This window comes from Lates calcarifer, linkage group LG23 (assembly GCF_001640805.2).
Source record: "Lates calcarifer isolate ASB-BC8 linkage group LG23, TLL_Latcal_v3, whole genome shotgun sequence".
Classification (NCBI taxonomy): Eukaryota; Metazoa; Chordata; class Actinopteri; family Centropomidae; genus Lates; species Lates calcarifer.
Genome location: NC_066855.1, coordinates 17,342,457 through 17,370,250, shown reverse-complemented (window position 1 = coordinate 17,370,250; position 27,794 = coordinate 17,342,457). Strand labels below are relative to the sequence as shown.

The 27,794-nt window shown below is 40.7% G+C and overlaps 1 protein-coding gene and 1 long non-coding RNA gene across 20 annotated transcripts in view; one reads left to right on the top strand and one right to left on the bottom strand.

Moving 5' to 3' along the window:
- Nucleotides 1-5,118: 5,118 nt before the first annotated feature.
- Nucleotides 5,119-27,794, top strand: part of plekha1b (pleckstrin homology domain containing, family A (phosphoinositide binding specific) member 1b) — a 53,138-nt gene continuing 30,462 nt past the window's right edge. For 5 of the 19 annotated variants that reach the window (XR_007809217.1, XR_007809218.1, XM_051066386.1 and 2 more), the window contains exons 1-11: nucleotides 5,119-5,224; nucleotides 7,993-8,181; nucleotides 10,188-10,244; nucleotides 10,478-10,523; nucleotides 11,371-11,468; nucleotides 11,955-12,080; nucleotides 12,648-12,785; nucleotides 12,980-13,048; nucleotides 15,043-15,107; nucleotides 15,233-15,296; nucleotides 15,389-15,478. Coding sequence is in view for 13 of the 19 variants with exons in the window: in XM_051066386.1 (XP_050922343.1) it covers nucleotides 8,041-8,181; nucleotides 10,188-10,244; nucleotides 10,478-10,523; nucleotides 11,371-11,468; nucleotides 11,955-12,080; nucleotides 12,648-12,785; nucleotides 12,980-13,048; nucleotides 15,043-15,107; nucleotides 15,233-15,296; nucleotides 15,389-15,478 (894 nt within the window). In the remaining 6 variants the exon portion in view is untranslated. Of the gene's footprint in view, nucleotides 5,225-7,992; nucleotides 8,182-10,187; nucleotides 10,245-10,477; nucleotides 10,524-11,370; nucleotides 11,469-11,954; nucleotides 12,081-12,647; nucleotides 12,786-12,979; nucleotides 13,049-15,042; nucleotides 15,108-15,232; nucleotides 15,297-15,388; nucleotides 15,479-16,588; nucleotides 16,663-17,938; nucleotides 18,221-19,759; nucleotides 21,106-27,794 lie in introns of those variants that run through there. The other 14 variants (XR_007809215.1, XM_051066385.1, XM_051066389.1 and 11 more) reach the window with 12 other exon arrangements.
- LOC127139210 (uncharacterized) overlaps nucleotides 20,177-27,794 on the bottom strand; it is a 37,457-nt gene continuing 29,839 nt past the window's right edge. The window contains exon 2 of the long non-coding RNA XR_007809219.1: nucleotides 20,177-21,202. This is a non-coding gene — a long non-coding RNA (uncharacterized LOC127139210). The remainder of the gene's footprint in view (nucleotides 21,203-27,794) is intronic.

The following is a 27,794-nucleotide window of genomic DNA, read 5'->3' as shown; positions in this document are numbered from 1 at the left end:
CACGAATTGACAATCCGGAATGAACAGTTTAGGTGCACCTTGTTGTACACCTTGTTGTCATGGAAGTGACAACACATGGCAAAACATGGCTTTAATGCAGATCCTTTCATATGCACGTTATTTAATGCTACGTTGACACATCATAACGTGTTTTTCTGCTATTTTATTTTAAAAATCCAAACCGGAATTTCTCCTATGTAATATTTGACCTTCACAATAGTAGCTTCAGCAATCTTATCATTACAAATGCCGCATTCAGGTGCTCCCATTAAGCTCGTAAAACGGTCAATTTCAGCCAGTAAATGCAGCATAAATAATTCCGTATCTCCAATAAACAGCAAATGTGAAACAAAACAAAACAACAACAACAACAAAAAACGTAAACTCCACAACATCAATGAGAAAAACAATCACTGACAAAAAGCTTCAATCGTCACCAGACATTACATTTACAGTATGCAAAACATCATCATTACCTTAGAGCCACAGATTACAATCACTAATTTAAAAAGGAATCAAATCACGAGCACCCGAGATACTATCTGATACCATACTGTGTCTGTGTTCTATGAATACAACACTGATTTTGCATGCTGGTTTGCAAAGTTACATTGCTCATACACTTATTTATATGGCCAGTCCAGCCAAAGTTCATGCTCTGTTTCTAATATATATTCTCTGATATTTCCTCACATACTTTATACAAGTGTTATTTTACAAGCAATGCTTGTAAAGTAAAATTTAAATGATTAAAAAAAAAATTAAAAATCATCACTATTACCTTGATCACTTATTGATCTCTAACTTTCCACTGTGCTGTTACAGGCAATACAGAGGTATTCTATCCCTGGTGCAAAGGTATGTGCTTCCTCTGAAAATGTGTATGTGTGTGTTAGTGTCAGGCTCAGAGAGTGACAGCTCTCCATCGTCCTAGTCCAGATGAACTCTGATCTTCTTGAGCACTGAGCATCCCTGCTGTGAGTCCCTGAGTTATGGAGCCTGAGAGCAGGACAGAATCTCAGTATCCAGACCTCTCTGGTTCTTTTGGGATACTGCTTGTTCCAGATGTTGAAGGTCAGGTTGCCCAGGTGTTTCACTAGATCCATATAAAAAAAATCTCCAGAGCCCAGCAGTGGATCATCCAGAAGGGGACGCTGCTGGACTCTTCCCACTGCAGCTTCATAGTTGCAGCAATAATACATCCTAAGTTTTCCACTCTTCCTCTGTGGCTTTGATTGTGGCTGAAAAAGCTGCTTCATCTCTGCTCCAAACTTAACTTCAAACTTCTTTTTCATCACTTGACTTTTTTTTTTCTCCTCTTCCTCTCTCAGAGCAGCAATCTTGGCCTTGTCTTTCTCTTCTAGAAACTGATAAAGCTTCTTAAACTCCTCCTTAATCTCTCCGTCTGTGTGTCTGTCTTTTATGGGCTTCAGAGACTTCTGGAGCTCTTCTCTGTCATCCTTGCAACTTCATTGATGGGTCTGAACCTGTGGTCAGGATGTATTTTTGCACCCCTGCGGACAACACTGGCTACTGATGGTCCAGACAAAACAGTCTGAATTTCATGCCATGGACCCAGATGAAGCCCTCTGAAGTCTCTCTTGTAAAAATGCCTCATATAAGTTCTTTAATGCCAAATTATGAGATGATTCACTCCATTAGGAAGGGGGACTCTTATTCAGTTTGTGGAGTCAGCTGCTGGTGTAAAGTGGCAGTATTCCAGAAATCCCAGTGCTGCATCAGGTGAATTTTATCTCTTGCTTTTCCCTTGTTAGGGAAAAGCTTTTGCTCCAGTGCAGAGTTACTAACCATGACAGACTAAAGCACTCCCCTTGTATTGCTCAGTCAGGAATTGCAGGTACATGCTCCACCCACATACTGTTCATAAACAGCAGCATCATAGCTACAGCATAATACTGTAGCTTTGGTAACAGATACATCTCATGTGTCCCATACTTCCCACTAACCACTGTTGTGAACATGTGGAAACAGTCTGCTGCATATTCTTGTACTATCTGTATGTCACACTCATAATATGGATAATAACATAGGTAAGTGTGTTGAATTTAAGTCCAGGAAAAATATTTTTTCACTAGTCACTTCTACCAGCTGTGCTACACACACTGCTGCTGCTTGTTTTTCCCAGTCACATTTTGAGGGAAATGTATTTGCTGTGTACATTATGTTCCATGGCAATATTCTTTTATTACACAGAAGTCAGTTTGGTCAAGGTCGAGGAAAGGGTCTGAACATAGCCTGTAACCATTCAGTAACATTCTCATTCTCACAGCTCTAACCTGGACTCAATCTACAGCCACACTACAAGAACCATCATCAACTAGCCCTGTTTTCTCGTGGAGTAATTGCACTGACCCTCAATCTCTTTTACAGGCTGGCTTTCTCTGAAAGACGTGTGACAGATATAACGCCACAGGGAAAAGGGGGTGTCCCTGTTTTGTGGAAAAAAACATGTCTCTGGCTTCTTGTTTATGATGAGAGATGGGAGGACAACACCAGAGTTGGATGGCTGGTCCTTGCCATTTGCCACAGGACCTGAAATGATCCTAGCTCTTGTTGACATGCACCCTGCTATGGCTGTCTATTTCTTCAGGGCAGTCGGGTCATCTTGGCATCAAGCCTTGCTTCTTCAAACCACAAAAACCTCTCCAAAAGTTACTGCGGAGCCCTAAGCCTGGCTGAAATCCCTGCATGGCATGCCGTGGCCCCTGTGCCAGCATCGGCCTTCCTGCCAGCCAGTAGACCAACTTTACTGTGCCACGAGGGGGTTCAATATTCCGACAATAAAAAAAAACTGATCTGACTTTTTCACAAGGATGCCAAAATCTCCCTGAGCAGGCGTTGGTTGCTGAGAACCTGGCAGAGCTGAGCGGTGACACCTGGAGTGTCCAGGCATCACACAGTTTCGAAGAATAGATTGGCACAGGGGCTGGCATCTGTGCTGGCACTGCCTTCTTTATAAACAATTAGGCCTTTGACATTCAGCAGATAGCAGCCATAGGATCGGCTCTGGCAAAGACAGAGAGAAAGGAAGCCAAATGACTTACCACCCCAATCAACTCTCTCTCTTTTTTTGGAGATGATGGTTCAGACAGGAGAGGGAGAGGATTTTATAGATATTTATCACTTGTACAGTACAAAGCCCCCAAAGTCGAAAACATCATATTTTTTTATTATATGCACAGAGGATATGGATCTTGTTTGCATAAATTCCAGAGTTTAGCATTGGATTGTTAGCTTCAGTTGTAGCAGCGGGAGCAGAAATCAGAGTATTTGAAATATTTTCTCCTCTTTTGTGATTGTAAGCTTATATATGGTGATAAGAATGCAACCAAGAGATTAGGTGCAGCCTAAGTATCTCTAGGAATTACATCCATATTGGAGGATCCGGTGCCTCACAATTTAGATCCGAGAACTTCAGTAAAAGACAATTCTGCAAAACTCCAAATGCTGTTCACTTACAGGATTTTAAAAATCAACTACAGTATCATTAAAGTTAACCAGTTAATACAAATGGAGACATTAATTGAAGGTGTTTGATACCATGCAAACTTTGGGTTTAATATTACCACCATTTCTTGAAATTTTGATGACAGAATTTGCAGCTTAAGAATATAACACAGGTTTACATCTGAGCAAAGGAGAAAAGCTGTTTTTGGATTTCCTCGGCCGTGACTTTTTATCTGACACCACTAGATGTCAGAATTTGCACTCAGTCTATTTCTGCTTGCTCATGACCTCCCTTCTCTTCTTGTTCTGCGATTCAGAAGTTTATCTCAGCGTGAGGGGCTGTCTGGCACATTTCCAGCCTCTATTCTGTTAATTTCAGAGAATGTTCTTAATCAGACGGTCTGAACAGAGCTGGGGCGAGGAAACACATGGAAGTCACAGACGGTGAATGCTGCCTGTCTGTTAGTTAGTCCACCTGTTCATTTTGTGTAGTTATTTCTTTTTCTCCTCATCATCCTCACAAAGAACCACCATCCACACACGGAAATGGCTCTCCATTGAAATGAATCCAGGTACTCAACACACTCACTCAAGCACGTATATTTAAGGAAGGCCAGGTACAGCCCATGGGAAGTCCCCTATTTGCATTACAGATGCTGTTTCCTTCTCTGTGGGTGTTTCAGTCCTGAGGTGTGTGCGTGTGTGTGTGTGCGCGCGTGCGTGTGTGTGTTTTACCCTCCCTATGTGGGACTGCATTTACCATCATCCTTTGCCAAGAGAATGGGGGTGGGTTCATCTCAGTGGATTGGTTGAAAATCTGCACCATCAAGTTGTCAGCAATAAAACTTTGGAGACGTATTTCTGCCTTCAAAATAAAAGCCAAAAAAAAAAAAAAGTGTGTGGTTGGAAAAAAGAAGGCGCTCGATATGTTTTGACACTGATGATTTAACACTGACTGAGCCTCAGGTATGATCAGCTTTAGCTTAGACTGATCATTGGTTTTTAACCTGAGGGTGAGGAGCTCTTAAAGGGTTAAGATAAAGGGTTTAGTCTACTCAGAACTGTAATATTTTTATTGATGCTCCTCGAATCTTATTTCATGTAGATTACTGCTTACCCACTCAGGCATCTAAAGATTACAACAAACAAAACGGGGGAATACAACTGCAGTTCACCCATTCATAACCCACTGACATGTAACCAGTGCTGATAGATCAGAGGTAGCATAGTTTTAAGGGAAATACTGGACTGACAGTTTCTTGTTGTAGGCTACAATTTCCTCTCCTAGATTATCCTCAGAAAGGAGTTGTGTGAAATATTTTGATGTCACATTAAACATTCCTTTAAGGCAACATCAGGACAATGAGTCAGTAAACATCAGGGTATGAAAAGTCCCCCAGGTGTGATTCAAAATCTAACTGCTGGTACAAATGCTAAACGCTGATGTTGAGCAAATATAATATACTATGTTCATCAACTCCAACCCACAGAAAGCACAGCTGCAGGGGCTGTCATTATCGGACAAACTAAATGAAGTAATGATAGCGAAAGTTATTACAGTTCATCCCGTTTTCATACCTGTAAACGATGCTCCTATTTTCAGCCCTTGAACGTTAGGGTGTTTTACTTTGAAGTCCACGTGGAAGTAATCGTTTTATTTTGTAAAGCGGGGACCGGACGCGGTGTATTTTTGTTGCTGTAACTTGACGGTGGTGCCGGACAGCTGCCACACTGGACTCGGACTGAGCCGAACTGTGTAAGTAAACCCACAATCCGCCGCTTTTACAGCCTGTGTGCCGCCACACTGTCAGACTGTGTTTGTACACAGATAAATATCCTCGCCAAAAATATTAATTTACAAGTATAAAGTGTCGAACAGACGGCTAATGGAGGCGGGAGAGGAAATCGGACGATGTTTGTAGGCCTGTGACAACAGTTTGATTTTTGGTTTGGAATTGCGCTCTGATGACTCTTTAAATGGACCACTCTACCACAGTGGTTATTCCACTTGTATGTATACGTGTGGCTGTATGCACTGTTGTGAGAGTTATACCGTGTAATTAACGTTACACGCAAAAATGATCTGTGTTACAGTGAGATGTAATCCAGTATGTTAACATGGAGGAAAGTGTAGTGTTGAGGGTTTCCCTTTGCTTGGCTCATGAAGAGATTTACACTGTGTCTGTGAGATCTGATCAATCATTTCAGTCATTTTCAAGCAAAAGATTTGCTTGTTTCAGCTTCTTATAGATGATAATGATGGAAATGTGCTGCCTTTGTGGCCATATATGAGAGCAAATGAAATATCCTCAGGTTTTGGATTGTTGTTTTGGACAAAACAGGACATTTGAACCAAGATAACAATCATCAGATGATGGAGATACTTGTTTTTTTTTTTGTTTTTTTTTCAGTCTTACTGTCATAGTGAGTTTATACTGATCTGATTATTTACCCTGCCACTGTTGGGTGTTCTGTGCTGTGGTTTTATTTCAGTTGACATTTTAGAGTTTCGGATTGTGAGACACAGCAGCCCTTTAGGAGAAACCAAAACTCACATGCTTTCTGGTCTTCCACACCCTCTTGTAAACCTGGCCACCCAAGTGTTCTCCCTGGCACTCAGAGGTGTGTCCTACCTGTCTTAATTTACATGGCATGACATGGTCATGTCAGCGGAAACTATTTTAGGAATCTGACCTCAAACTCTAGGAGTTTACGTTCTCAGATAACACATATATTGCACATACTGGGTTTTTAGGGCTATAAGGATGAAAACAAGGATTTAGTATTGTCCACCAGGACTATCAAATAATGTAATGAAACATTTGGGCCATAGTATGGGGCCATTTACATAAGATATCATTGAAAAGTTAGATGAATTCAGACAATGTGTAATTTTATAGGTTTTTTCATATCTATAGATGTAGTAACCTAAGCTTGGGTGATTGGAATCATCAGGCCTCCATGTTTGATATAATCACTATACAGTCCTGTGTGTGGGAGTAAACAGCCAATGAGAGCCAAGCCAATGAGGGAAACAGATGCACAAGTCACAACAATAGCATTTTAAAACATGGCGGCTCAATTCAAAGCTCCCATTCTCCATTGTTATCTTTTTTCCCCACGTACAACGAGTACACACACATCAGGTCCAGTGAGTTGAGTAGCAGTGGATGCCTCCATGCTTCTTTTGCTCTGGTCTTATTTCCTACTACTTCCATAACAGACAGGGGTCATTAGTGTCATTACTCATCAGCCAGTGCTGTTTGATTTATTAGTAGCTCGTTGTTACTGACACTCACAGATACTCAGTGACCGCTTTCAGTACTTATTTTGATACTGAAAAAAAAAAGCATTGATGTTTGATACTGGGCTTTATTCCCCTGCTGTCAGCAGTATGAACACACCCACTGAAAGCCTGTACACAACCATTGATCTCAATAGACGCTCACTCTGTCAGCACAGAGTGTGGAAATCACAGCGCCTTAAACAGAAAACACTAGAGTCTTTAACCTCCTTGTCTGTGTGTGTGTGTGTGTGTGTGTGTGAGAGAGAGAGAGAGAGAGAGAGAGAGAGAGAGAGAGAGAAACCACAAATATTTAGTGTTGAATGATTTTGAACAATGATGACAGTGAAACACACACACTCAGTGGTGATGGCGTGTGTGTGTGTGTGTGTTAACACTTCCTGGAGACTGTTAGTTTGGGACTTTTCTGGTGCTTTCCTGCATTTTGAATTTCTTATTCGGTAACACACAAACTGGAATTTCAAAAAAAAAAAAACCTGAAATTGAAACTTGCAAGATCGCGATCCATCACAGGAGTCACAGAGCCGCAGGTGGTAGAGAGAGGCTGCATTCAAAGCCTCATCCAGATGTTTCAAATTGTGTTTCTAGGTGGTGTCGTTGGTCACCTGCTTGTAGCAGCATGTTTTGTCTGAGAGGGAACTGAGGGTTTTGAAAGGCATGAGTCTCAGACATTGTTTCATTATTGTACCTCTGTAATTCACTTTGTGGATCTGGAATCAAATAGCTATCCGCCACTTTTAGGACCATGATGGTAAACATACAGACAAGCCAACAGACAGCCACCCCAAAGTGAAAAGAAGACTTCAGGAAACTGCACACAGTTACTGTGCCTGATTGTTGTTTGCCAAGAAAGAAACTATGACTTTTAAATTTGTCATGTTCATGAGAGTTTTATGGAGAATATTGTGAACTTTTGACAGTCATCTGTCCCCCTGCATGAACTGCTTTCTGTCCATTGATTGTAGGTATAAAAAGGTCTGCTAACTCCTACATCCTTGATAGGTGTAAACACCTTTCCTAGTCGTCATTTCATTTCAAATCCGGTGTTTTGGGATATAGAGCCAACAGAATAAGATGAGGACAGCCCTATACATCAAGGTTATCTTAATACAAGAATGCAGAATTCTACCCACAGTGCCTTTAACCTGACGTAATGCTTGATGTAAGTTGCTCTGAATGAATGTGTCAGCTGATTAATGTATAGTCGTCTCCTCTCCCAGCAGCATTCCTGTGATGCCCCAAGGCGGGCTGAGCTGGCCGGGGTTGCGATGCCTTACGTGGACCGACAGAATCGCATCTGTGGCTTCCTGGACATCGAGGAGAATGAGAGCAGCGGCAGGTTCCTGCGCCGATACTTCATCCTGGACACTCAGCAGGGAAACCTGCTGTGGTACATGGACAACCCACAGGTGTGTGTTTGTGTGTGTGGATTGGTGTGTGCAGGTTAATATACATATGATGTGATATTCTGTCTCAGATTTCTTGTATACTAATGAGGAGAATTAATAAGGAGATTATTAACATGTTAACTGCAAACCATCAGTTACAATAATTTAAGACTGATTTCTTTCCTTCTTTCCTTTCTTCCTCTCTTTCACATGCAGTTGCATTTAATTGTGTATTCAATTATTTATTCTAGTTTATAAATAGTTTGGAGCAGGAACAGCTTTCAAATGTCTTCTTGGTGCTGCATTTCATTCATGAGCTATTACATCAGAAAATCGAATGGACAAGTAACAGGCAAACATGCACTTTATTAATTTCTATTACATAGGTTGCATTTTACCTGCCAACTCTCAGCCCCAAGCCCATTGTTACCTAATGAAAATATAAATCTTTACAAACAGGTCAGAAGTGTATAGTGCATTTGTTTGGGTTTATTTTCATTGGCGGATTAATCCACACTCAGTGCTCTAATGGGTATTTGGGGCAGCAGGACGGTGTATGTGGGATTAAGTCAACATTAACTACAGTGTGTGTGTTCATGCTGATGAGGGAACATGTCACCCGTGCAACAGTGTGGCTCACTGATGTGTTTTTAAATGGTTTTGGGACGGAGCTCTACGACACAGAGGAATGAGATTTATCAGGCTTTGGATACACACATAATACTTGTAGTAGAATCAAATCATTGTTGTGTTTATTATGTGACTTGTTGATAAAAAAGAAATAAAAAATATATATTGTACATTACCAACCTTATCTTTTAATAAAAGTTCATATTAACTGAATGTTCAGTGTGAAGCATTGTCTATAACTATTGAGCACATCCCTGCAAATTGATTTTTAAAGTGAATAGAGATGAACTGGACTTGTCTCTGTCCTCATCTCACAGACGTCTTAATACATTTGACAGTAGAATGAATAAACCAAAGTACAGTAGTAAGGCAGGACATCTATAACCAGAGGAAGGAGTGGTGTCAACAGCTTAGAAACATATATAATAAAAGGAAGGAAAGCCTTAAACAATTTGGAGGAAAAAAATTTGAAGAGGAAGTTGTGGTTTCATATAACAGAACTACACTGAACATACATTCTGAAATGACTGGTGGAAGCTGTAAAAGGAGACAACATTTTTCACAGGTGTTTGGCAAGGATAAAGCCTTATTAATCACATTTGAGTGGTTTGCCAAAATATCTCTGTGATAAACCAAGCAGACCAACAGGAACCAGAACAGAAACTGAAAAGCTTAGTTGTAGTAGTAGTATTTATATTTCCCACAGTGGGGAATTCCTCAAACACTGCATCTTAAGTCAGAAAGCAGGTGGGTCTGATGAAGATTTGTTGCAGCTGTGCAGATTTATGACTGAGGCTGCTGATAACGACTATTTGCTGATGATATTAATATTATCTTTACAGATATGTAGATCATATTCATGCCAAAAAATTCCAGATTTGTCTCCATGAGAGAGTGGAAACATCTCTTCCCAACCTTTTTAGCTTATAGCCCCTTAAAGCAAAGCTACGTGTGCTTTGACCCTCAGATACAGTGTCTAACTGATCTCAGCCATCCATTGGAAAGTTATAGGCCGTGGTTTGGGATTTACATCGTCAGGAAATGTTTTTGTTTTTCTAATCAAAACTATGATGCTGCGTTCAGTTTTGAGTATACTCACTCATATGGTGATTATATGAACGTGTTGTGTTAACATTTTTCTGTTGGGCAAATGAATGAGTCTGAGCAAATTCCAATTACAAATCAACAGAAAGTTATCATATCATACCATATATCACGATACACACATAAAGACATTTAAAAAATACTCTTATTATAATTGTGATATTAATCAGATCACTTAGACCTACTGTTTACAAACCAATCTGTTTTCTGGTAATACTTCCTTTAGTACAGTAACAGCAGTAATGAATGTATAATGATGTATAATGATGATGTTTTTGTCTTTCTTTCTACAGAATCTGCCTAAAGGTGCAGGGAATGTGGGATCTCTCAAACTCACTTACATCTCCAAGGTAAGTCCTCTCTCACACACACACACACACACACACACACACACACATACAAAAACGCACAAAATGTCAATGTGTCCAATGCTTTGGTTTATGATAAAATACATTAGCTGGGAGCATCATGATTCTCGTGGGTCTGTGAAAGATAAAAAATACATTTCAAACAGACATGCCTCATCAACGCCTCTGTTAGCCAAACAGCCCCTTTATGACATAAACTTTACGCTCTCGTTCAGGTCAGTGATGCCACCAAACTCAGACCGAAGGCAGAGTTCTGCTTTGGTAAGTTCAAGTTCCTTTTCCTCTACTCTCTCTTTCTCTCTCTGCCTTTGCTTCCTCTCCTCCCCTGGACAAGGCCCTTTTGTTCCAGTGAGGTTAAATCATAAAAATTAGTCAATGGTTGTACGGCTGGACGAGAACAAATCCCTGCAGCAGGCTCAACATCTGGTGGAGAGACTGAAACCAGAATAATGGAGGCTATTATGGCAGTAGCTTGATATCCACGGTTTTAGAATGACATGTTCAGCCATCACATATGGGTGCAGTTTTAAGGTGTCCATATACTTTTGGCTACAGCTTTTCTTCCCCACTTTCTTAAAATCCCTCCATACCTTCATCACCCTGCCCCCCCCCCACTCCTCTACCCTTTTTTCCTTGCTTTCTTCCTCTCCAATCTCCGTCATCCCCACTCTTTACTTGTTTCCTTCCTTCCTTGTTTTTCCCCTTCTGCCCTTCCTCGTCCTTTTATTCCTCTCTCCCTCCCTGTTTTCCTCTTCTGTTAGGTTTATTTCCTCTCTTTTGTCCCTTGCTACTTGTTGTTTTTCCTCTGGTAGCCAACAGTAGCTTTTTGTCACTCAATAGGAGGAAACTGTACAATAACCTTGACCTGACCTGTGTGTGTGTGTGTGTGTATTTGCATCTGCATGGGATGTTAACACCCGCACAAACACACACATCCTCTGCCTGTGAGAATACAGAAACAAACTGATATTTTTAGACCATGATTTGCATGAAGTTCAGTGTATTTCTCTTCTTCCTCTTGTGTTTTCTGGCCTAAAGTTTCAAAACGAAGAGAAGGGAACAAACCAGACAATTACATCTCTCTCTCTGTCTTTCTCTCTCTCTGCAGTTATAAATGCAGGGATGAGGAAGTTTTATCTGCAAGCCAACGACCAGCAGGATTTGGTGGAATGGATCAGTGTTCTCAACAACGCCACCAAGATTACTGTGAGCCTCGCACAGATTCCAACACACACACACACACACACACACACACGGATCAATAGGTGACCCTGTTTCTCCTATTGTTGTAGACTGCTCTGTCGTCTGCCTCAGGCTACAGCAGATGGAAAATTACCCATCAGGCTAGAGAGATAAAGTTCAGTTCAGGCTTAGCAGAGTGAAAAGGGAGAGAGAACAGGAAATCCATGGTTTCATGTTCACCTGCAGCTGCAGTGGCCTCTGATCAGTGGAGAAGTGTCAGGAATATCTGGTATTATTTCAAATTGTAAATCCGATTTTTAAGTTTCTTTTTAGTGATAGCTTTGGTGTTATAAGTAATATGTGGGTAGTTCATTCATTCGGTTGTCTAGTAGTTATCTACTGAAATCTAAAAAAAAAAAAAAAAACAGGTCATAAATATATAACTGTATTTTTGAATTAACCCTTTGGTTATTAACTGTTTGCATGACACTGATTGTGTTGTATTTGTAGGTGCCAAAGCCAGGTGAGGGCCACACCACCCATGCAGAGACTCCCCAGGAAGTACTCGGAGCCATGAAACAGGTCTCCTACAAGACTGAGATCATAGGAGGGGTCCCCATCATCACTGCTACACAGGTAACACACACACACACACACACACACTGCCGTATGTGTTGTATTAGCAGCTGTCAGCAGCAGCAGCAGCAGGTTTGGTCCTGTCTGTGTTGGTATGCAGCAAGCATGAACACGTGACCCAGCGTACATCGACACAGACGAGTGACTGCTGGTTAGAATTTCATGACTGAAAGATTTCGACCTTTAAAAGTGTCCAGTGAAATAAACACCTACAATAATGAAAAAAAAAAAAAAAGACGATATCTCTGGTTCTACCGCTTTTCATTCTGAGTCTGACAGCACCACCAGAGTGCTCTTTTAATTTTAGGGAACAAATAAAGTAATCTGATTTGAATTTGAAGGCAAAGTTCAGTACTTTTAGGGTTGTATTTCTGCTGTATTCACCTTTCTCCTCCCACCTAAAGAAAATGGTGAGTATTATTTAATGTCTGTTCTCTTCAGTTTGCCCTTCTGGTTTCTTGCAGCACATAAACTGTCAGCTGCTCACTGTACACCACACGACAATTTTCTGACAATGATGAAGTTCCATATACATTATATTTGTGCCTATATATGTGTGTGTCTTAGGAGCAAGGGGACGGACAAAATGGGGCAGATCGTGGAGGTTTGAAGCGGTGTCAGAATCAGCTGCCCTACTTCCTGTCCAGAGGAGCGCAGGACCAGGCCATCATCAAGGCTGGATACTGCGTCAAACAAGGAGCTGTGGTGAGAACACACACATACAGATGCACAGGGTTTTTCACTTTATTTTTGATTGATGTGTGCTGGTCCTTCTAACACTGTCTAGAAAAAGATAGTATCTTGACACCTACTAGTCAGATTCCCCCTAAACCTCTGTGTGGACACCTGTTCTCCAGAGGATGATTCCTAATGTTGACAGATCTGCTTCTTTTCCTCAGATGAAGAACTGGAAGAGGAGGTACTTCATGCTGGATGAAAATGCTGTCAGCTACTACAAATCTGAACTGGTGAGAAATTACGTATTTTTTGTTTATTTGAGTGAACCGATCCTTTAAATGACTCACATATAACAGAAAGCTGGCTGCAACCAGGCTTCTTTAGTGTATGTAAACACTTGACTGCCTGAAACACTGACTTACTTTACAGTTAACCGTGAGCACACACTCACACACACATGTTGTAAGTGTCCCTAAGTGTCCTCTAAATGCTGAAACGTCCACACAGCAGTGGTTTCGATAAAAAAAAAAAAAACGTTCACACAGCCAGAGATAGACTTGTACACACACACACACAAACACACAGTTTATTAGAAGTTAACACTACAGTAAAACTATACAGATATTAACTAAAAACCAAAAAAAAAAAACTAAAACATGACAGACAGAGCAGTAGAGGAGAGTGTGTGTGTGTGTGTGTGTGTGTGTGTGTGTGTGTGTGTGTGTGTGTGTGTGTGTGCAGTGAGGCATGTTTTGCCTTCAGGGAGTTGTGTGTCTCTACACGCAGCAGCATGCTTCCTGAATACCTCCTCACACGATCCACATGTCGACAGATTAACAAGTCCTAACCACAGCCTGTCTGTGCACACATGTGGACACACCCTGTATGTGTGTGTGTGTGTGTGTGTGTGTGTGTGTGTGTGTGTGTCTGTGTGTTCATACTGGCTGTGTGTTTTTGCCTTTATATTTTTGACTCTAGCTGTTTAACAGAATCATGTATTTAAAGACATTTCTTGAGTGCCACTAGTTTCAGAGGAATTTCTCCCCACTGTAAATTCAAATGTGAAACCTTTCTTTAAATGATCAGTCATCCCCAAGACAGAAACACAGGCGTCTACTGGATAGTTTAACCATACTACATGTTAATGTCCTAATCATCAGATTTTTAGATTCTTGCAGAATTTTGAGCTCTGTGGTTGGTTTCACACCTAATTTGAACCTTCTGAGTCATAGTTGACTTCTCTCCCTGTTGTTTTTATGTTCACCTATTTGAACCTTTTGACTTTTTAATCAAAGTTATACATATTTATGATTCAACCAGGAGAGTTTCATGTCGATCTATTTTGAAGTCTATGAGAAAATGAACAGGACTTCTGCAAAGTTAACACGTGAAAAAACCTGTGCCAGTGCAAACCGTAATCACTCTCTATTTACTATGTATTGCATCATGTTTATATTTATTGTCCACTATTTTATTTGACTGTCTGAGTGTGAAAAGTAGTTTATCACTGCCAGTTTCAGTTGGACTGTGGTGTGGAGAGTACCTCTGGCCAGACACTGTATTAACTGCTGATTCTTCTATCAGATGGTTGTCGTTTCACAGTCTGTTTGAAGGACATTTCTATGGTTAATTAAATGCTTCAACAATAAATGATCTGGCTATTCGACGACTGGATTTGTTGTCTGACTTGCAGTTTGAGCAGTTCTGTGATTTGATTTCCCTCATGGCTGCTGTCAGAAGACCCATTATAAGCTGTGGGAATATTAAGAAAATTGTTTTAATATTATTAGAGTGGTAGTTTGTTGTGGATACTGAGGTCAGTGACTGTAATCGTTGCGCTGTGATGATAGAAAGAAAACCAAACATAGGTGTAAAACATAAAGACCATTTTGCTGCATTTTCACATCCAACAGCAGCTCTATATTCTTTTTCTATTAAGTAGCATTGCACAAATTAAGGCTGCTTTTGAAGATGCGGCCATCTTGTTTGAATTAATGTTCATTGTCAGCACCCATGTGACAATGAGTTAAAATGCAATGCATTTCATAAAACCTTCTAAGGATGTTCAGGAATTCAGGAAGAAGTGATGCAGGTACAAAATATTTTGCAGAAGGTTTCCTATTGAGCCAGACAAGAGGTAAATCAAAATCAAATCGCTAAACGTAAAGGAAACATGGTACAGAAAAGATTATGAGTCATTCAGATTTTAAATGCTCTGTGGTGGTACTTGTTTAAGCTGTTTTGAAATGAAATGTGTTGTTGTTTTCTCTCTTCTCTCCCACAGGAGAGGGAGGCGCTAAGAGTCATCCCACTGAAGGAGATTCACAAAGTTCAGGAGTGCAAACAGAGGTCAGTCACCTTCCTTGTTAGCAGGTGGATTTGTGCTGCAGTCTGGGCTTTTGGGTCAGTTCTGGGCATCACATCGCAGGTCATTAAAAACAGCTGCTGCTCTGTGCCTTTCCTGTATCCTGCAGTGAGCTGATGATGAGGGACAACCTGTTTGAGATGGTCACCAGCTCCAGAACCTTCTACATACAGGTAATACACATGAAGGAAAAAAAACAAAAAAACTTTTCTAACAACAGCAAAATCATACATTTATATTCTCTCTCTGTGTGTGTGTGTGTCAGGCTGACAGTCCAGAGGACATGCACAGCTGGATTAAGGCCATCTCAGGAGCAATTGTGGCTCAGCGTGGACCTGGGCGCACAGCTAACACTGTAGGTGTCAGACTTAATGTTGTTAAAGAGGGAATCCACCAACAAACACCCAGTTTTCCAAAGACTAAGTATAGTTGGTAAAACTTGAATAGAAAATAGAGTTTATACTCAGGGAATAATATCAAAACAAATAATGCATTTTGCTCTATCATTTTGTTGAGGCCTCTTTTCCAATTGGTCAGTGAATTCACTCTAAACTGTTGGGTTTTTTTTTGGTCCCATCACTCTACATTAAGAAGGAGCCACGTTGTTAACGTCTAATCAGGTGAAGTGGCTCCATCTTGTGGCTGAAGAGGCTACTGCAGCAACTAAACAGCTTCCTGAGGTTGAAAACATGACTCATTGTAATTAGATTACTCTCATGTGCTCAGTAAAATAATCTTAAGATCATTTTAGAAGCTCAGCCTCAGTCTGACCTCATTTGTAGCCCATATTTAGGCGTAAAATAATTACACATCAGTTACTATGTGTTAGATGGAGAGTACTGTCAGTCAATGATAATTATATAATGTACATGGCACCTCACACATTGTACAGAGTCAGTACATGTTTTCTTATGTTTTCAGGAGTTTCACAACCTGATGATGATAACGACTGAAGAGTGTTTTCATAGACTGTTTCAGTTTTCTTTGCACGAATTGTCTACCTTACCACAAACCTTACACACACACACATACACACACCTACACACACAAACAAACAGATTCTTAATATTTCCCCCTGTCTCTCTCCACTCTAACTCCCCCTCAGTCTCTTCTCTCTGTTTGAAGAGTTTGCTTCCAAAACCACGTAATTATCCACTAGAGGAAAATGATATTCATAGGCAACTAGTCTGCATTAACAGTTTTTGTTTGAGGTGTAATGTCAGCCAGAGAAGTTTATATGTTATATATAAGTTTATATGAATCTGGGTGGCATTACATTTCTCCCCAAAACACAAGTTAATGCAAAATAGTTAATGGTTATGGGTAAAAAAGGATTTAATGGGACGGTATAACCACTCCTCCTCTCTTCAGGGCAGTGATACCTCTGTGGACGGATGTGTGGTATTTTGGAAAGAAGCTCTTCACATTACTATAACTGAGCTATGCTGTAAACTGTTGTTTTCAGATTCGTCAGGCCAGAAGGCTGTCCAGCCCTTGTATACAGAGGTATACGCCATTCTGCAGTGGTGAATGCAGCACGTATGTGACCCCCGTGCCCTTTCCCCGAACCCCCTGTTCACCCCAACCACCAGCCTCTCCTCACCGAGCATTTACCCCTCCACACTGCAGGAGTTCTCTGGTTCTGTATTTAGTTTTTTTAGCCAGCAGCACAAAAGCCAGAGTGAACCCTGTAGTGTCCGTCCATCCTGAAGCTGCTGCTAACTGTATGATTTGAATTAGTCTCACCACCTGTTGCTAAAGCAGCGGAAGTACCCTTTAACAGCAGGTCGATAGTAGTCGATGTATTTGGGTGAACTGTATTTGAGCTTTCTCTCAAATACATTCATAGAGTCTGTTGCTTGAGAGTTTGTTCTTCAAAATGGACAAAACCTGAATGTTTAGGACTAGTTTCCTTTCCAGCTGCATTAACAAACGTCTTGTATCCAAGCTGTAGAATATAAACAGAAACCTCCTCTTTCTTTACCTCAAGAAAATGTTTCTTAAGCATTTGCACAAGCACATTTGATCCTTCAGAACAAAACAGAGCAAAATTTTGGGTCTCTTCCAATCTCCATCAATCACTTATGCCACAGGCAGAATATATGTAGAAAATTATCTTAAAAACGTAATAGTTCAGAAATCTGCATTCCTAAACGGGACTGTCTCACTGTTGTGACGTACAGTACATGTGTAGAGACAGTTTGTTAAATCCTTGGTTTGGGCATTGTCGCGCACATAGCAGACATGTTAGTTGAACTTTGGCCAGGTTTATATCAGGCCAGGCTTGCAGACTGATGTGCTTCCTCAACATGCCTGAGCATTTCATGCCTGAATGCTGTTTGTTGGTCCACCATCATAACTCATCCCACCCAGGCATCATTATCACCTTATTTATGTTCCATTTACTGCTTAACACAGCGGTCTCATATTTTCTTCTCATATTTTTTTCTTCTTTTTTTTTTATTTTTTTTTTTACTTGTTTCATTGACATGTGGGTGACAAAATTAGAGGCGGGTCCAACTATACATTCCTTTTCATTTTCATAACGTGACCAATCATGTCTGAACTTTGTCTGTCTTCACTCTTTTATTCCTTGTCTCAGCAGTTTTTTTTTTTTCATGTTGTGTGTCATTATTCATGTCTTAACATTTACAGTGTTCCTGACTCCCAGCAGGACTTTGCAAAACCAAATTCACCATGAGCCTTTTCTTTTTTTTCCCCTTGTTTTTTTTTCTCCCCTGCTAACCCTCTGTCATGTTGTGTTTCTGTTTTTCCTTTGCGTGTTTGTGTGTGTGGACGTGTGGGTGCGTTTCAGAGAGTGAGGTCTGACAGTGACGTACTAACCTTCCCCAAATGAGCCCTGCTGCCTACTTCCTGTCCCCTCCACCGCTGCTCATCGTCCAGTCACCAAGCCCCGCTGCCTCTCAGCTTCCTTAGCAACTGCCACTCGATCCTGTCCTGCTCCTTGGCAACTGCAGCATCACTCGTTCGTATGTGTTGCTTGTAACTGCATGAACCCCCTGTGTTACAGTCACTATTCACAGCATTTCATTTAGGTGGATAGTGTGACCCCATATCTCAGCGATCGAGCTGTCAGGTAAAATGTTATCATGACTGGAATCACGGCCAAGGTTGTTACAAAACAACAAGAAATTCAACCTTTCTTTCCTTTCAACGGTTACTGCGTAGCAGAGTTGCAAAGTTGGAGCAGTTATTTTGGATATCTGTAATCATCAAGTCCTGAAACTCTCTTGGTTGAATCATCAGCACAAAAGTTTGGTACATGTCTGTGGACATAAAGAGCTTCACATTCTGCTGTGTCTACCATCAGCAACCAGCTGATGCTAAAGATAACACTTTGTAGAAACTTGATGTATCCTGATTGTAACAAAGCAGTGGTTTGAATTCACTCCTGCTCTGATTCACATTTCTGACTAGTGTCTGTGTTGTAGCAGACCAAGACCAATGGGTATCGTAGGATCAAGAGCCACCTGCATTACCAGACTCACAGACAAACTCTCTCACTTTGCAACTCTATATGCCTGACTGATTCTGTTAGAACCATTAATGCAGCTACAGATAAGGTGTCACACAACTTTCCTTTTCTCCTGCAGTCACAATAAAGAGCCATTTCAGTTCATGACACTCGCAACTTAGTTAAGGTGAGCTAGTAAGCGCTAACCAGGCTAGTTAAAAATGACTTTACCAAAAGGTAAACATTTGCCTTGTTTGAGAAGTCAGGTCAGGGTTCATTTCTCTCTGAGGACTGTGCTCCTTGATATGGTCTCATCTGAAAACTATTGTCCAAACAGGTCAACTGTCTAATATTGTTATACTATAGTACCCCTGTGTCATGTTGTAGCTGTGTTCTGGCTCTGGCTGCTATCTTTACTTTCCCTACTAACACAAAATGTTTGCATCAATGTTAGCTTAATTTTAATCCTTAAAACCTAATATGCATGTTGTTGAGTTTTTAAAAAAAACTTTCATATCAAGAGCAAATATCAATCAGATCACATCAAAATGTATTCATTAATGTTTCCTTGGTCACCAGCAACATCACTTCGTAATCTGAATGTCATCAGTGACAAAAGCTAATTTTTTAAATGAGTGCTGTTAAGTAAAGGTTGGATGCTACTGATTATTAATCAAGCTTATCCTGTATAATACTTTGAATGGTGTACATGCCAATGGTTTAGCACACAGAATATTAAATAGTTATGGTTTCATCCTCAAAGAGAGAAAAGTGCCCGACAAATTGCAATGTGTGGATTTCCAAATGTCAATGAAATTTAAAAAATCCCAATTATAGCTATGTCAGTAAAACAACCATTTTCCATGATTTGAAAAGTCTTAAGTTTGATGGGTTTTCTGGTGAACAAGGAGACGCTAAACAAATTTGATGTGCAGTTTGATAGCGTACTCTTGTCTAAGTGAGGAGGATAACTCTGATATAGTGTTTGCACTTTTACTTTTCATTTTCTCCTCCATCTCACTTTACTCCACTCCACCATCCATCCATAGAAACATAGCTTTGTTCCATCAGTACACCCATTTTTTTCATCCATCTGTCCATCCATCATTCACAACCATTGCTCTCTTCTGCCTCTAACTTCCTCTCCCACTCTATCTCCAGGATCCCAGTGACCACCCTACTCCCTCCCCAACATCCTCCTCCACCTTCTACTACAGCCTCGACCAGGAACCATACCACCCACAATCCTCCTCCGGTGCCCTCTCAGCGGGCTCTCAGCCTCACGCTGGACACGCACCAGCAGGACAACTTCCTGGGCCTGCTTCCATGGAGGTTGAGCAGTGTCCAGTCAGTGATGATGCCCCTGCCCCCGGCGCGCTCCCGCCTGTCGCTGCAGGAGACGGTGCAGTCCTCAAAGTAACGAAGGGGGAGGACGAGTCCCTGTGGAAACGCCGCAGTGGAGCGGCTGAGCTTGGCTTTCTTGGCAGCGGCGGTGAGGAGGAGCTGAACCGTTGTACCACTGAGATTTCTAACCTGCACATTACACTGATGTGATGATGATGAACCTGATGATGATGATTGACAATCTTAAGCCCCCTCACACACACACACACACACACACACACACACACACACACACACACACTTCTGTACAAGCTCCATGCGCTGAGATTTCTCCATGTGCTGACTGGCCAAATGATCCTCCTACAAAACTGGGACCAGTTCGGTCCTCCCTGGGACCAGTTTTTTGTATGTGTGTGGACATGTGGGATAGGATCTTCTTCCCCAGTTTATTTCCTATACTTTTGTCTTCCCACGTATTACTTATATGTTGCTGCTGGCAAAACACAAACCATGTTGTCATGCAAAGAAAAAGAAACCTTAGATATTGTACAGTAAAGTTTTGAGATGTTTCAGGAGTACAAGAACCATGAAACCTGCTCATAGCACCCAGATGATGGCTGGGTTTCACAGTTCATGTAAGAAAGAGATAAACCAAAGTTTGCAGTCATGTGGTTTTTCTACAGCAGCAGCTCAGATGTTACAGGCTGGAAGTGGCAGATGTCTGCACCTAATGCTGCTGAGAGACTGACTAATCCAGCTTCTCAGTTTATGTTTTAAGACAATCCCTCTTGATATTATAAACTCTTTCATTCTGACCAGAGAACCATTACTTTCTCTTCTCCCTCACCTCTGGTAGAAAAGGTCACCCCATCAAACAGATTTAACACTTTAGAACACCAAAGTCCAGATACTAGGTAACTTATTGAACTGGACTCATGATGACAATGAGTCTCTAAAATGTTAGTTTAAAAAGAAAAAGTAAGAAAAGCTTTGAGCTTATAGGATTTTCTCACTAAGGGCTTGGTCACACAAGCATTTATAACAGATGAACAATAAAAACTATAACTGTCATAACTGTCATACCATATGTGTTCATTTAATCACTGCAATCAGTGGATTCACTCACATGTAACTTAAATCAAGGGAAAGCCTTTTTTTTTTTTTACAAAATACAAAACAACTCACACAAAAAACTTGTATTGTTTTTAGGAAAAAACAACAAATTGAAAAAAAGGGTGAAGACATGAAATTTACTAAAACCTCCAAACAAAACAGGGGTCAGTGCTTAAAGTAAAACATTTTTTTGTTAATGTTTCGGGTTAAAATACAAGATAAGATGACTCACTGCTGTGGACTGAATGCACCATTGAGGAGCTGATTTTCACTCTGCTCACCAGCTTTACTCATCTCAACTCCTGCACTATACGTTCACGTTACAGTTGTTTTGTTAACTCCATCGGATGTTGTTGTATTTGTTTGTTTGTGGGGAGACATGAAACCAAACTCATATTGTTGATTTGTTGATCTGTAAATGTTGGGGTTTTTTTTGGATTTGGGTGCTGCAAGCAGGAATGGAAATCCAAAAGTCCAAAACCTGGCAGCCGTTTTCCAGGTTTTATGACTGTCAGCTCCAAGGCTGTGAACGCTGCACACGCTGTGTGAGAATGGTTGTGGGTATTTTTTGTCTGTTTTGATGTGCTTTTAGTTTTGATAGTTTTTATTATTCACAGTGATGAGATTGTTTTGAGGAAAAAAATCTACATATATATGTTGTTTACTGACTTTTATACACACGTGTGTGCATGATTGCATGCACACAACCCTCCCACCCTTGTTGTTCTCTATTAAACATAAGCTGGGTAAAGTGCCTGCATTGTTATTTCTATAGAGTTGATTAAAAAAATGATGAGCTGTTTTGACCTTTTTAGTGTGTACTTGATTCTAAGACCATGTGCTCTATTTATTAAAAGAAATTTAAAAATAATCTCGAGTTCAGGTGTCTTCTTTCTTTCTGGCAGCACAGCGGTGGAGAAAGTATTCAGATCCTTTAATTAAAGTAGAAATGTTGAAATATAATCAAGTTCTGCATCCACGAGATCTCTAAAGTAAAAGTATTACTAAGAGACAAAGTACTTGTGAATCAAAATGGCCCCTGTGAGTCTATGTCCACTAGATGTCACTGTTTCCAAATGTTGTAAATCTCACACATCTCCCTCCTTTCAGGAAGTTTGTCCTGATTTATGGCTGGAGTGAGCCTCCGTTGTTCGTGCTGTTGTCTCATCGGGTGGAGGCTCTCCAAATAAACTCCTCTGAGGCAGCTATTGGTCATTAGGTCATGATTTCATAACGGCTGCAGAGCATCAGTCCCACTGCACCGGAACAGGCTACAGTCACACCCCACGGATCCAGGAGTTGCACAAGACGAACATCATTGATGTAGAATGCGATTGAGACATTTATCTGAGTTGATGCGCAGCCCTCAGTGCATGTCTCTGTTAGATAGAAACTTTGTGCAGTCCACTGTGAATTACATCAGCTTTCAGTCTAATTTTTCTGAAACCCAACATAACACTTGAATTAAACAGGGCTATCACTTATTTGTAACACCTGCGCTAAGCAGCTGTAAAGGTGCTGTTCATTTTTCACTAAGTAAATGAAATCAATGAGTATAAGAATCTTCTTTACATGAACCCAACTCAGTATTCTACTGGAGTAATTTTGGAGATACATGTGACAGTTTTACTTTTAATATGTGTCAGCTGAATCTTTGCCCACGGTGCACAAGTTCCCTTTTTTGATACCAAAGAGCCCATTTTTTGGTACTGATACTGTAAAAAAAAAAAACAATAAGAAAAAACACAGTGAGAGAGTGAGAGAGAGTGAGAGAGAGTGAGAGAGAGTGAGTGTCAAATAAAACCGGCAATATAAATGTTATTTATGTCTGCACATATGTGTGTGAGTGCACTGTATATGGGAGTAATTTATGCGAAGATACCAACAATGAATAATGATGCAAATGTGCGGGTAACCAGGATTCATATGTCTAAATACTGGCTTCACTTCATTATGTAACATCTGTTCTTCTCCAGCTGTTGCAGTCACCTCTGTTAGAATAGCCCCAAAACATTTCCAAATCAGGTTCAGTTTGTGTGGACTGCTGAGACCTCACAGAGGAACTCCCCGAAATGACTCTCACTTATTTATTCCTGAGGGTAACTGGCCAAACATAGAGACAATGACATCTCATCCAGATGTTTTCAGCAGCTACAGTGGATTTTGATCACCAAAAATCTTACAGTGACTGAAAACATGAGCAGTAAATGTTAGTGAGAAGTAAAAACTGAGAGCTCCTTTTCAAAGGTGCCATCATATGCTGAAGTTTATCAGTCATACAGAGTTAAATCAGTTTCAAACAAATACATCTAAGGTCATCCTTCCATTCTGAGAATGTTTTGTCAATGTTTCTGGAGGAAACTAATCTCTGCTGGCAAACATGTAATGTCTACTTTGTGAGTTAACATTTCATCTGTGTTATCTACTGTTTATGATTAATCTCCACATGGATTTGCAGATTTGAAATATTAACTCCAATTGCATTTTTCATTTTGTTTTGAAATACTGAGTATCTGGAGTGTAAAATAAATCAAATGAAGAGGAATCGAGAGGTTTAAACTGTATTTTGGAAAGGCAGCACTTCACATCATTTGACTGATTTCAACTATGAAAGCTCCTACTGTTTCCTAAGAGCTATTTAAATACTTAAAAAGGAAAGGTTTATTTCCCGTTTTACACACCAAGAATTCCTCTGAAATTGACTTTCTCATGTCCTGAAACAATTTCATGCTGTTCTATAAGAGTAGGAGTCACTTTCTCAAATGGCACATAGATAATTTTAAGACCAAATATATTCAAAAGGTTAACATGACCGAAGTTCACTTGAGGTCGTCCCCTCAGCTCAGCCAAAGACCACCTCTATCCAAAACCACAGAAAAGCATCTTTAATGACTCTTTTGGAGTGAGCAGCCTTGCTTTCGGTCCCTCTGCTCATGTGGAACGCCTCATAAAAACGCTCTGAAAGCTCCCCCAGATTAAGTTTGGATACAAGATTGTCAATGAAAAACAGTCTCTCAGCTGAGTGAGTGAGAACACACATCAGCCTACATGAGTTTACATGAGGCTGTTTAGTGTTTAGTTGACTGTGAACCCTCCCACAGGACACACTCCATCTGTTATTGTCCTACAGGAGTCTGCAGAGCTCATTCTGTCCACTTCATAAATCAGTGTCTTTAAGTAATTTCTGTATGTTTTATAAATGAGTGATATGTTAAGATGCTCTGATATACCTAGAAGCACCACCTATCACTCTACCTCAAAAGCCCAATAATGAACAGATTATACCTTATTGGTTTTTGTTGATCCATACAAAAAAGTGTAGTAAAAATGACATAGCCCCTCAGTTCTTAAAAATCTTCCTGTATTCCCAGAAAAGCTCCTGCATTGCAGCGTTTGTGAGGTTTATGTACCAGAATATTTATTGGCCAGGTGCAGTAAGAGAACTAACTGTTGAGAAGGGCCCTTTGTTGATTTGTTATCACAAATTTACTATTCTACACTGCAACATGTCCTGGCAGCACCTGTCTCATATCACATGTTGTGTCGCAGATTTCTACCTCAGATTGAGTCTTCCAGTCAGGTCGCCCTGCTCTCAAGCTGTTGAACAGTCTTGATCTAACACACTCCAGCTGAAGCACAGGAAAGCAGCTTTTCCCCCTCTTTTGCAACCTGCCATCTCCACCCTGTGATTTAGGTTCAGCAGTATCCTGAGGCAGTATCAGCACTGGACTCATTCGCCTTCTAATCTGTCTAATGAAGCCACTGTTGCTCAGTACCTAACATGACAAATGGAAGCAAGGGAAAGGCTGGCTCTCAGTTCAAATTTTAAATGGGCCCATGTTAATAGACTTCAGAGAAAAAGAACTATGTGTTCCAAAAGAGTGACAGAAACCAACCACCGCTGCCAGTCTAGGATTTAAAGAGGAGCCATGACACTGCCAGTAAGAACATAAGAACAAAACAAAAAGTCTTGCTCTGGACCCATGCTGCAATAAATTCAGTTTAACGCCCTCTACATCAAACTGAAAGCTGTTTTTCTTTGATTTTAAGTGCAGCAACATGAGTGGAGAGTAAAATGTTAACCCCACCTATTGTGTTTTAATCTTTGTACTTGAACACTGATTTGATTTCCAGGCACCTCATGCCACAGACTGGAAGCCTGACCGATCTGGCAGCAGCTGGACCAGAGGCTGAATGGAGTCCAGAAAAAGCAGTGATGCACGATGTTTGTTCGAGGCTTTAAGTACAACATTACTTTGCAGAGTGTCATGTCACATAGGTATTTACACCAATGACTTGCATGGCATGCAAAGGTGATCGGGTAGAGGGGGGCCTCATCAGGAATCTAACTATGACATGATATATTTTCAACTGAGGGCCAAGATTTTACAACCAGAGATGTCCAGTGGCCAGTAATCTACAGTTTCTCATTCTTCTGTTGATCTGTTTCTGATTGGAGATTTGTCCTCATTTGACTGTCTGATCTTGAAATGTCAGATTCGTCACTGTTTGTCTTGAGTCTGCCCAGAATCAGCATCAAAGATGTGATGTTTTTGTGATCACTCTCTGACAGCCAGTATCTGAAACCACAAACATGGTACTGCAGGGAAACTAAATGTTGCAGGTCGGCGCTGACATGAATACTTTACTGGACTGTTTAGATGGATGGGAGGAGGCCTGAGTCATCTAAGAGACAAACACACATATACAAACACACTCAGACTTAAACACAAGCACTCTCTGTACAGACCTGGCAGCTGCACGTTAACATACGCCAGCTCCGACTTTGTTATTCTCTCTTTTGTCTTTTTCACGCTCTCTCCCTCCAACTCGGACACGCACATGCATAAATCAAAACATTATTGCAGACTGACTCAGCCTGAGTGGAATTAGATTGATATTTCTCACACACACACACACACAAACTGGGTTTCCCGGAAAAGCGGAGCAGAGTGTTTGAATGGTCTCCAGTGGTCTTCGCACCATAAACAGGAATGATGAGCTGTCCAACTGAGCCGGGGAGCAGCAGACAGACGACACATCCACTGGAACTGAAGTTTTTTGGTCATTTTATATCCATTTAAAGTTAACTCTGAATCATTTCATATGCATGACTCGCAATAAACATTGCAATTTAAATGATATTTCCAAAGGCAAGAATTAACTTTCAATTAAAACTTTTAAGCCAGAAAGTTGAGAAGACATTTAAATGGTCAGAAAAAAATGAAAATGAACAACTCCCTGATGGTGGAACTTCACCTAAGGAAGGTTGTGGAGATAGTTTTTTCAAATTATGTTGTCAGAGTCAAGAATAAACTTTCAGCCTCACTTTTAAGATCATTGTTTTTACAAATATTGCAGTACTGAAAGGAACTGGAAACCTCTAATTCACTCAGTAAAACTAAGGCATCATTATGGATGGCAGGACAATAAAACCTCATAAATGTTGTTAAATAACTGCAAATAATGACATGGAAACTGGCAAACTGAAGTCACTTTTGATTGTGTTATATTATTCACCTCCCTGTAGGACCTGAATACAAAGTTACTAAATGCAGAGTACTTAACTGTTCAGAAATACACGTAATTGAATTAAACTGAGTAGAACAGTTTTGTTTCGAGAGGCCAAACTTTCTCCATTAAATGTTCTTTGCTGTTACGCCACTGTATCATCTGACAATCAATGCGTGTGATGAGAAGAATCCAATTATTTCCCCAGTGCATTTATTATTATATAACAGAACTTGATCATGTTTTAAAATCATTAGATCTCATATACTCTTGGCAAGGCTGTGCCTGTTAAATTGTTCCTTATGTTAAGAAACTCTCTCACGGACTTCCCTCAAGGCCCCTTAAAATTCTTCAAAAGCTAGTCAAAGCTCTTCAAGGGTCAGCAGAACATTTTCAAGGAACTTCTAACCTTTAAGAAACAATCAAACACTTTTTGGTGTCACTGAAACACATTCAAAGATTTTTAGAACACCCTCAAGACCATTTGAACATATAGCAGAAAGATTGGTGAATCCTCCCAAGGACCACTGAAACCCATTGAAAGGCCAGTAGAACCTATTGAAAGAATCCTTGACCACTTCAAAGACCACTGAAGGGCCACCTTCAAGTATCAGTGCGATTCCGGGATTGAGGATCAAGAGCTCTCTCGGGACCCCCTGAAAACCTCAGAGGATACATGGAACTCCTTCCAGAGTGTCTGAAATGCCTCAAAAGACCTCTTGAAACTCTTAAAGTAGCCCTGGACCCCTTCAAAGACCACTTGATCATGGTTAAAGCCTTATTGGGACTTATTGGGACTTATTGGGATTCCTGCAGCACCTTCAGAGACTAACCACTAGCAGCCTTAAGAAACCATCTGAGACCATCCCCTCAGTGGCCCCTGGAACCCCTTTAAAAGAATCTCATGGACCTTACAGAACTACTCTATAGTGCACATATACACATCTTCTTCTTTATCCTGTGAGTCCTGAGATCATCTCTGTTGGAGCCTCTCAAGTATGTTTCTATGGCGATGAGGGTGGCAACAGCAATACACACAAACAGAGAGACAGAAAGATGGATGAAAATCCCCTCTGAATCACGTCTTTCCTCAGACTGACGAGATGCAGCGGAAGACGCTGAACTGCTCCGAGTTTTCAGAGTCATCAAGTCATCTGACAGGCTGTTTACAAAAAGCGGCTGAAGGTGTAAGAGCCTCAGTAGTGACCTCTAGAGGGGGTGACTGAGT